Source organism: Tyto alba, unplaced genomic scaffold, assembly GCF_018691265.1.
Source record: "Tyto alba isolate M040663 unplaced genomic scaffold, T.alba_DEE_v4.0 Super-Scaffold_48, whole genome shotgun sequence".
Lineage (NCBI taxonomy): Eukaryota > Metazoa > Chordata > Aves > Strigiformes > Tytonidae > Tyto > Tyto alba.
Window position 1 is genome coordinate 28,285,554 of NW_024881324.1, and position 10,915 is coordinate 28,296,468.

The 10,915-nt window shown below is 48.9% G+C and overlaps 1 protein-coding gene across 4 annotated transcripts in view; it reads right to left on the reverse strand.

The window, feature by feature from the left end:
• The window catches only part of ADCY2 (adenylate cyclase 2), a 232,168-nt gene extending 222,170 nt beyond the window's left edge, over positions 1-9,998 (reverse strand). For all 4 annotated transcript variants that reach the window (XM_042806780.1, XM_042806781.1, XM_042806783.1 and 1 more), the window contains exon 1: positions 9,748-9,998. In XM_042806780.1, the coding sequence (XP_042662714.1) occupies positions 9,748-9,975 (228 nt within the window). In that variant the 5' untranslated portion in view covers positions 9,976-9,998. The remainder of the gene's footprint in view (positions 1-9,747) is intronic.
• Between the last annotated feature and the right edge of the window lie 917 nt (positions 9,999-10,915).

Here is a 10,915-nt window from a genome sequence, read left to right on the forward strand (position 1 = left end):
CATAAAAGTGAAATTACGGCCTTCCTTGTACCCATATAGACCCATGGAAATCAGAAATGCTGAAGTGCTCACTTGATTCTCTGAGCTATTTGATAGTGACAGTTACGTATTTTGGCTGTCACTTTTAAATCAAAGCTAAAAGGTGGCTTTTCCTCACCACTTTACTCCCGACATAATAACTTGAAGAATCTGGCTGTAATCAAGAAAAAATGTCAAGATGGAACTTGTTTAGAAGTAAGGATCACAAAACGTGAACCAGGGAGCACATGAGTTACAGCACATGAGGAAAGAGCATTCATTTTAAAGGTCTGCTTAATGAAAGAAAAGGTAAGCTTAGGCTTCTTTTGCTACCAGGCCTTTTAAAAATACATTTTGCAAGAATATTCCACAGATTTAACCTAGCACATAATAACATGACATGAAAAATAGTTTTAATATTGAAAAGTCACTACTGTCACTGTGTAATTAATTTTCAAGTTTTTCCTAAGGTTTTGCAATTACTTACTGAAAACAGTTATTATTATCACATAAAATATTCTGAAAGTTTACTCCCCTAAGGATGCTTTCCACACTCTCATACGTCTCCCAGTTCAACTGACTTCAAACCAAGGAGATCTGTTATTTCATTTTTGACTCCAGGATCAGGCTCACGTTCTGCAACGGGTATTACTTCTATAACGATAGAATTTCAAATAAAGGCAACCAGTGTGTTAACCTACATTTGAAATACAACTGCCTAATGACAGCCCTATAAAGAGGAAAAACTTCAGACACTTTCACAGGAAGTAGAGCAGAAGAGATTCTGCAGAGGCAGGTGTTTCTATTCAGTGTTAGCTGTGGGTTTATTTAGCCAGCGCTGTTACCCCTTTTCATTAAGGCACAGCTAAGAAAATACTAAAAGTCAAAGAAACCAAACACAACCTAGCAGATCGTTTCAGTGTTAAACGGACGCTGTGTCACCTGAAGGCGTGTCCCAGATCCCACCACCCACCAGTAAGATCTGGAAGTTGCCCGGACTCCCTCCGGCATGAAATGAGCCCAGGCGCGAGCCCCTGGCCGCGCTGTGGCAGAAGTGTGCCAGCAGTGGTGTGCCAGCAGTGTGCCAGTGGTGTGCCAGTGGTGTGTCAGCCGTGGTGTGCCAGCAGTGTGCCAGCAGTGTGCCAGCGGTGGTGTGCCAGCGGTGTGCCAGCGGTGGTGTGCCAGCGGTGTGCCGGCGGTGTGCCGGCGGTGTGCCAGCGGTGTGCCAGCGGTGTGCCGGCGGTGTGCCAGCGGTGTGCCGGCGGTGTGCCAGCGGTGTGCCAGCTGTGGTGTGCCAGCGGTGTGCCAGCGGTGGTGTGCCAGCGGTGTGCCAGCGGTGTGCCAGCGGTGGTGTGCCAGCGGTGTGCCAGCGGGGCCAGCTGCAGCCGGGGCACCCCACCACCTCCTCGGTCTCCACCAGAGCAGGCTGCGCTCAGATCACCACGCCACCAGAAAGGACCACCACGGTAGCTATAATAACTCAAGGGAATTCATCCCTTGCCAGGGTGTACAAAGCAAGAGGAACGACTTACGAGGAGCAGCTGAGGGATCTGGGGTGGTTTATCCTGGGGAGAATGAGGCTCGGGGGGGACTTTGGTGCTCTCCACAACCACCTGGACGGAGGTTGTAGCGAGGTGGGTGTCGGTCTCTTCTCCCAAGTAACAAGCGATAGGATAAGAGGAAATGGCCTCAAGTTTCACCAGGGGAGATTTAGATTGGATATTAGGAAAAGTTTATTCACCAAAATTGTTATCGAGCATTGGAACAGGCTGCCCAGGGAAGCGGCTGAGTCACCATCCCTGGAGGTATTGAAAAGGCGTAATAGATGTGGTGCCAAGGGATATGGTTTAGTGGTGGACCTGGCAGTGTGAGGTTAACGTCGGGACTCAATGATCTTAAGAGTCTTTTCCAACCTAAATAATTCACTGATTCTATAAGTGGGAACAATAGCAAGCAGGTGCTGAGCTGAATTCAGAGAACATCTGTTTTCCTAACACACTCCACAGGAGAAATAAGATGTCCGAGTCTTCAACCTGAATTCAGTCTTGCTGGAATAGGAGCTGGGAGAACCTAGTCTTCCCAGGATTTTCCTGCAGGATTGACCAAAGTACTAGCAACTTGGAGACACAGATGGGGAAACTTTTCCTGGAATCAAAGGACAGCAATCCCACCTACCCAGTCGGTGTGCAGGTCCACTATGTATGCCATGGCATTCAGGGTCTTTAAGAGTCTCACAGTACACAGTTCAGCTGCCTGAGGAAGCAGGTGGGAAAAGTAAGTTCTAATTACTTTTACAAACCCCACTAAGTGGCTCTGAAAAGCCATGAGTCCACATGGGATCTCACGGGACTATCTAGTGATCAAACACCAGACTGGTTGCACCTGAAGCAATCAGGGAAACGCATCCTGTGCCAGAGCACGTCTTACCCCAGCTGCCCTCTGGAGCACACTCCAAGTGTGCAACCAGAAGCCACTGCTTCCTGCACATCTTCCAGTTTAGAGAAACTTCAAAATTAGAACCATGGACGGTGGAAGAAATGGATGCACAGACAACAGACCTGCGGGCAAGGCTGAGAGGCCGGCAGCGATGGGTGCTGCCTGCTCAGCTCCTCCCAGACACAAGCCTGAACCAGGTTCTCACCGGGAACAGCAATGGACTTTTATATCACATAGGCACCACTAAGAACAAGAGCTCTGTTTAGAGACAAGAGATAAAGAAAATATTTCTATACAGGTTGGAGAAACAGACAACTGGGAGGATAAGTGAAGAGACAGCCTCACGCTCCTCTGTACAGATGGTGCAAAAGTCCCTTGAATTTTCAGCATCATCTGAATAAGGTTCAGTGTCCAAAGGTTGCTTATTCAAGATATAAAAATAAGAGATCTAGAGAAGAAAATGTGTGGAGCTGGTTTGGGGTTTTTTTTTTTTTTTTTTTTTTTTTCAAATATGATCAGGAGTGATGCTCAAATGGAAAAAAAAAAAAAAAAAAAAAAAAAAGTGAAAAGGGGCAGAACTGTGCTAATTCACTTGTTTTGGGGTCTAGACTCCCAAAACCAGAAGTTTAATCTGTTAACATCCTCTCATCATCACTTATCAATAAGGCTTGAGCTGACTCAGTTCTTTCTGGCACCTGCAGAAGCCACTGTGGCGGCAGTGAGCTTGTCTGAGATCACAGCTTGGCTAAGACTGGGGATGCAGGCACGGGATGAAACGCTGCTGGTGTTCAGCTGCACTTTGTTCCCAGGGTGCTGGCACACCCAGCCGTTCGAGAGATGTGCAGATCACTTCTACCTGTGTTAAGTGTCCGTGCTGCCATCAACTTGGAGTGATACACGGTGCAGTCTGGAAGATTCCAGTGCCTGATACCATTCCAACAAGGAGAACTTATAAACATAGGGACTGTGATCTCTGGTAAACGTCCATAATCTAGGAGAACTCTTGAAGGCTCAAGCAGAGCAACCTATTTACCGTTTTTATAGGAGTTTTACAATCCCCACAGATGGGCCAGGTATCTTTGTCCTCGACAAAGAACTTGAAACCAATTTAAAAAATTTTAAGATAAGCAGAGAGGTATTCACTGGACCATGGCAGATCCACTCTGAAGTTGCCAATACATGATTTGCGAATCCACATACCTGGCTTGAGGCTGATAAAGACAGCAGAGAGTTGTAGCCCAATCCATCATCTGCCTTATTCCCACTGCACCTTGGTAAACAACAGCTGTAGCCGGTATGTTATTTGTCATTTTTGTCAGCTGCAGTAGTGATTAGGAGTTGTGGATTCACCATTTTGAGTCACAATTTGTTACATTAAATAAGCTTTCCGTTTCCAGTGTATACACAAAATTTTAATTTATTAAGATTACTTTTCAAGACTCGGTATTTTTCCAACATAGCCATACCTATGGTTTTATCCAGTTCTTATTCAGCATTCGGGTTATTCAATATGAAGGATGAAACAGAGGTATGCAAAGTGAGATTGCCACCACCACCTCATTATCTTGATGGCTCCCTGTTTCCAGGCTTGTTAGGAACTGGCAAATAAGACACGCTCTTAGCAGCATTAAAAGTAACCACAGATGTACTGCAAGTGTCATTAGCAAATGAAACAAGAAAAAGCCCAGACTGATATAGTACCGAGGAATGAAACCAGACACAAAGCTAGGCAACTCCTGCTTCAGACAGGAAGATGCAGCAACCTTTGTGGGCCTGACTAAAGAGGTAATACTGGCTACAAAAGTCATGGTCGGACAACCGAAGACACTACTGGAAGGAACATTTGGCAGGGATGGCAACATCCTAATACTGTATCAAATAGCCAGCAACTATAGTTGGAAGAATATGTTGTCATATGGTGCCCAGAGACAGGAAAAAAAAAAAATAAAAGCATAGGATTTCCTCATGGAACATTTTAATAAGGGACTTGAAAGCAGAACTGTATGCTCAGTTATAGCTGGAATTATGGAAAGAAGTGGCAATATAAACACACTAATGTTTGTTTTGAATTCTTTCTTACCTTGGTAGTAGCAATAATCTGGCAGAAGAGGTGAGATACCTTCTAGGCACAACCACACCATCAAACGCCCGAACAACCCTGTCTCTGCTTGTCCTTCAATTAGTGAGGATTTTCCTATTTCACTACCTTTGCTGTGACTTAGCTTTCTTTTGGGGGAACTGATATGCTGGAGTTTGAAAACAGTAGAGCAGATGCTCTGGCTTACTGTCAGTCTGCAAGGATTCCGAGGAATGCGTTCAGACTTTGGGTATTCTTGAACCAAAAAAGCTTCAAATTACACAGGGCTGATTTCAAAAGATTTCCTAAAATTGAGAGTACAAGTGAACTTGCAATACAGCTGTGAACTTGCAATATGGCTGTATTATTCTATGCAACTAGGTTATAACAGAGCACCTCATCAATCGGGATATAACATCACCACAACATCAGCGCGGTGACCTTTTGGTGCAGATGGATGAATTTTTCAGATCCGGAGGACCGATGAGAACTTTACCAGAGCCACGCAGCAGATGCCCTTCTGCAGACATCTCATCACTTGAGTCACTGCCATGACAATGATGGAACATGTCCTCCAAAGCTACTTTTTCCACATGAAGACTTTTCCCCCTCTATTTCAGGATGAGATTCTGATCATGGAAATCTGGAAGGGTGTGGATGATGTCTAGTTTTTACCAGAAGCAGCAAAGACTCTTCTTACACAGAGTAAGGCCAGTGAGAGCGAGGGAGGATTTGCTGTCGTTCTGACCAAGGGCCCAGAGAAACGGCACAACCCAGTTCAAGCCCCAGGAGGCTTACAGGACTCTTCTGGTCCTCTTCTCTTTGCACAGAAACAGTTTCCAGCCAGCCAGTTTAGCAGCTAAAAAGTTTTAACGTGCTTCTTCAGAATGAGGTAGCGACCTCTGCTTCCATGGAGGATCAGCTGAAGGTAAATTCAGTCAGTCCGATGTCAGAAAACCAGTTACTGCAGAATGCACACCTGCCGTGCTGCAGGTACACCTCCCGAGTTAATTGTGCTCCCCCTTTAGGAATGGTTGCTTACTCCCACTTTCGCCACAGAAGGTATTTGGGCACGTCAGTGATGTAGGTGTGCAGCCAACCTTTAGTTTCTTGGATTTATGAATCGGGAAAAAAAGGTTCAGGAATCATGACTAAGCCTACCAGCATGATCAGGAACTTTTCAGGAACTTCAAAAAAGTAGTTGAGGGGGATAAGCAGTGCCTCTGCTGCACGGACAATCACTAGGCTGCTAAGCCAAAGCCATCTCATGGTGCTTTGGAACAGGGATGCCATGGTGTAGAAGCACTTGTCACCCAACACACAGTCCACTTGGCCAACGACACCCTCGGGAAGCAGCTCCAACACACTGACAACCACATCGAAAGAGCTTCACAGGGTCCCCTGCAGCAGCAAGGATTCGGGAGACAGACAAGGGCTGCAGACTCGCGTTCGACACCGCAGAGCAGGCTTCCAGCCTTTGAGCAAGGGGCACAGGCCAGCCTAAAAGAAAACGCAATCTGGAAGCAGATTGGGGGACCCTGAGTTTTGGGAAAAGGGACAGAAATAGGATCTTGACAGACTTAGGCCTTCTCCCACATACACCGCACGTGCTGAAAGGTTCTGATATCCCTGAACTGTAGGTTTTTATTGAAGCCCGTATCTATGAACTGGGCACTCTTTATGTCTAGAAAATGTATGGATAAAGGAAAGTTATACCCTTCCAATAAATTATACAATTTGGGCATCATCCCTGTTTCCAGTCAGAGATTTGTTTAACCACATAAGAAACAAAACATCACAACTGCAGGCATTTCAGATACACTCACATTTTACATCATGAACTGTGCTATTTTTTTTTTTTTTTCTCCTACAAATTGTAGTTGTAACAGATATGCTCTGGCCAGAGACAAAACTGTCCTAGATTCCACTAAAAATGGACCTAAGTTTTTAGTACTAAAAAGGGAGAGGGAGACAAATAGTGAGTTTTCCCTATATGATTATATTGAAAGAACAAGAAAATGACCAGACAGAAAATGAAGCTGATCTCTGGCATTTCTAAGCACTAGAAGGCTTTCACAGGCTCAGAAACTAATTTACTCTATTGATTAAAGCAGAAGCTAAACATGGACAACTGATCTCATTTTGCCAGTTTTCAGTTCACACCAGGTACAGAGAAATAGGATACTCTGACACAGGAAATTCAAAGGTTGATGCTATCACTACATTATTTAAAACTCCAAGCTGTGAATGGGCACCTTTCAAGCAGACTCCGGTAATCTCATATCTAGTGTTTGAGGAGATCGAGTGCTTAATTCCAAAGATCAAAATCACAATAGTTTTCTGAAACAAACAAAAGCAAAATCTCCCCAGAAACCTCTCTCAGCAACAATAGCAGTACATTGCCTGAAAGAAAAGTAGTCAGATTTCCAGGCACACTTCATAAGTAATCTTGTTTACTGTAATTTTGCAACGGCTTGTATAAATTTTTCATCTGAAATCAGGAAGGCTACAGCTCGTATTCTGACAGGTTGAAGTAGCTGAGTAAGTGGAATACATCCCTGTGTGGCTGGCTGTGTTTGGGAACACTTAAGAATACATTGCCAAAAAAAAAAAGGCAACTCAGACATCACAGGGATATATTTTAACAACCAAATAAAAAATTAAAATAGAAGGAAAGCCTCTCACTTCCATTGGTTTCAGGGTTTTTTTTAAGAAAGCCTAGAACATAAAAATGGTTCATACTTTACGAATAACCATCTTTTCTTAAGAATGTCCAATCCCACGTTCCATGTTCTAAGCTGTTCTTTGAAGTGCAAGTGAGAAATACAAATCGAGTGTTATGGTGAGTCATTTTGGAGTTTTGTTTCCACAGCGGGCTTAAGTAATTTCAGTAAAATCTTAACTGCTTTGTACAAAATCTAAAGGAAACAACTGTTAAGAAAGATTTCCTTTAATTTCAAATGCAGAGCACAGACCTGCACAGAACTATCCTGCTTCACTTCCATTGCACCTCCTCTACAAAATTAAATCTTCTGTCAAAACAATTGCATACGTACTAGATGTGCAAAATAAAGACAAGGATATCAATATTGGCTCTTGTGGCCCAAACACTCCTAACTGTGTGACCCTTTTATATCATCAGGCACACAAAAAAAAAAAAAAAAAAACCAAAACAAACAAAAAACAAACAAACAAACAAAAAAAAAATAGGATTCCACAGCTATATAAAAAGAGTATTCTTTATTCAGAAACAGATCTAAACTTCAGGAGTATCTTCATCACAAACACAACTAGAGCTAGACTATAATAAAACGCTTTTAGGTGAAACTCTGGGCAGGGCTCCAAAGGATTTTGTCCAACATCCTGTGGCTGGAAGTCCATACAGGCCAGCTTTCTCTCCGCCTGAAGCTACTTTCATCCATCGACTGGAAACTTTAAGGATGAACTCCACCTCCTTCTCCACTCGCCCGTCCAGTTGTTAGCCACAGGAAGATAAAGGCTCAGGAAGAAGGTTTTAAAAGTATTTTTTTCCTCTGCCAGTATGTCTGGAATTCCAAATGCAGACTGAACTATAAAATTCACTCCTTGTGAAGTAGTAACGCCTGGTAAGATTTGGCCAGCTCAGAGTTTTGTTTCCATAATTTCAGCAGTCCTTCAGCCTGGGCCCAGCGTTACGCCGCTGCTGTTATGGTGAATGACTTACCTCAAGAAACAGAATTACGAAAATATGCACGTGCAACTTGTAAACAAGCTATAGATCGTACTGTGACCAAAAGGTATGAAATTAATGTTAAACACTGTCAAGCCCAAACTCTGACGCCTTGACTGCAGGGGAGTATTGTGCACATCTCCACACCTGACTATGCCTCAGCCTCAGCATCTGACTTCCATTTCCACCCCGGTCCCTTCAGCCCTGATGGACAAGCACCCGAGTTAACACATCAGAATCAAGTGCCAAACCTGTAGTTTGTACACAGAGCTCCAAAATCAAAGCAGTTAGGCATTAACCAACAGAATTATGAGGCACCACCATTACTGGCCTCACAGTAGTTCTTTTGCAACTGTTACAACATTTAGCAGGAATGGCACTTTAAACAAAAAGATCAAAAAAACCAATTAATACGAATACCAGAAGGAAATAAACCACCAGTTAACTATAAGTGTAACTAACTCTGCAAGCAGTTCCTGCAGTTTTTAAGACAAAAGTTTGGTCATAACAAGCAAGAAAGCAGGATTCTCTGTTCTGTTTAAGCAAACACCGTTACACGCAGTGTCTCTAGAAGAGAATCCATTAGATTATACTAACCTACTCATCCTCGCTCTTAGAGAGCACTAGCTCTATTACAATAGACATTAAGCTTTCCGGAAGACCATTAGAAGATTTTTTTTTTTTTTTTTTTTTTTAGGAAAAAAAAAAAAAAAAAAAAACATTAGATGTCTGAGACCCCTCAAATCCCCATTCTTTATTTCCAAAGTGTACAGTACAGCCTGCCTCTAATCACGATCGGCACGAAAACTCTGTAAGGAGCAAGATTTTTACTGCCCTCTGCAGCTTTTCCTTCGCGTTCGACGCAAGGGCAAAACGCCACCGATTTCTGGGCGAGATAAACTGATACGGACTGTCATCTGCCGCTGAGAGGGATTTCTGCCTCCCGAAGGCTGGAAGCCCCGCACTGGGCATGCGGAGAAGGTATCCGGCCGCTCAAAGTTCACCTTTCTTAAGAACGAAGGCTGCGGTGCCCCGAAAGCTTTCTTGGGAAAATGGGTCAAACGCTAGAAAATGGTATAACGGGGTGGGGAGGGGTGGCAAGGAGGAGGGAACGGCCCCAGCTCACTTGCGGTAACAGCGTCCCCCCAGGTAGCGGTACGGGCTGCATTTCTGCGCGGCGATTTGAACCCTGCCCCGAGAAGGGGCAAGGCGGCCAGGCTGGCAGTCGGAAGGCAGCAAAGCCGATGAATTAACTGAATTAAACTCGACGCGCCCCTTGACTCGGTTCCCGCCCCGCCGGCCGCGCTCCCGCCCTGCCCCGGCCGCGCCGGGCAGCAAAGTTTGGGCGGGGGGTCCCCGGGCCCCTCCGCCGCGGCCCCCCCCACCCCCCCACCCCCCCAGCCCCCCGGCCACCAACTTTCCTCCGCAGGACCACCAGCACCGCCCGGCCCGGCCCGGCGGGGGGAGCGGGGGCGCCGGCGTCCCGCGGCGGGAGGGCGTCTCTTACCAGCCCGGAGGCGAAGAAGACGGCGAGCAAGGCCAGGCAGGCGCCCATCACGATGAGGAGCAGGAAGACGATGAGCGGGTGCTGCTGGCTCATGCAGTAGTAGGACTCGTACAGCCAGTCCCGGGAGCGGGGCTGCTCGCCGCCCGCCCCGCAGCCGCCCGCCTGCTCTGCCCGCTCCAGCAGGTAGCGGCGCCTCCTCCTCCTCCTCCTCTTCATCATCATCATCATCCTCCTCCTCCTCCTCCTCGTCGCCTCCCGCCGCGCCGGGCAGAGCCCGCGCAGCTCCCCCGGCGCCGCCGCCGCTGCAGGAGAGAGCCGGGGAGGGGAGCGGGGCGCGCTCCCGCGCGGGGGGCGGGGAGGAGGAGCCGCGGCGGCGGCGGCAGCGGCAGCGGCATGGGGGGGGGGGGGGGGGGCGGTGTGGTGCGGGGGGGGGGGCAGCGTGGTGCGGGGGGGGGGGGGGGGGGCAGCGTGGTGCGGGGGGGGGGGGCAGCAGCAGCACGGTGCGGGGGGGGGGGGGGCAGCAGCAGCACGGTGCGGGGGGGGGGGCAGCAGCTCGGTGCGGGGGGGGGGGGCAGCAGCAGCATGGTGCGGGGGGGGGGGGCGGTGTGGTGCGGAGGGGGGGGCAGCAGCACGGTGCGGAGGGGGGGGCGGCCGCGCAGCCCGCCCGGGGCTCGGGGCGCCTCCGGAAGGCGCCACCCCGCACGCCCGGTGCCCTGCCCGGCTCCTCCGGAGGGGGGGGCGGGAGGCTCGCTCCTCCTCGCCCGGGGGGGCGGGGGGGCAGCCCCGCAGCAAGAGCCCGGGGGGGCTGGAGGCAGCCCGGCAGCCCCGCAGCCCCGCAGCCAGCGCCCGGGGGGGCTGGAGGCAGCCCCGCAGCCCGGCAGCCCCGCATCCCCGCCGCAAGCGCCCGGGGCGGGCGGTGCCTTCCGCGGGCCGCCGGGAGAGCGGCCCCCCCCGGCCCGGCGCCGGGAGGTGCCCGGGGGGCAGGGCCTCCCGCCGCGGCCCCCGCGGGGGGCTGCGCCCCGGCCCCGGCCCCGGCCCCGGCCCCGGCCCACAGGGGCCGCCGCCGCGGGGCGCGGGGGGCAGCACCTCGCAGCACTGGCGGGAGGGGGAACGCGGTTGAAAGGCGCTTCGAAATCACTCGCAGGGACAGAGGGCTTGGCGGAGTCTG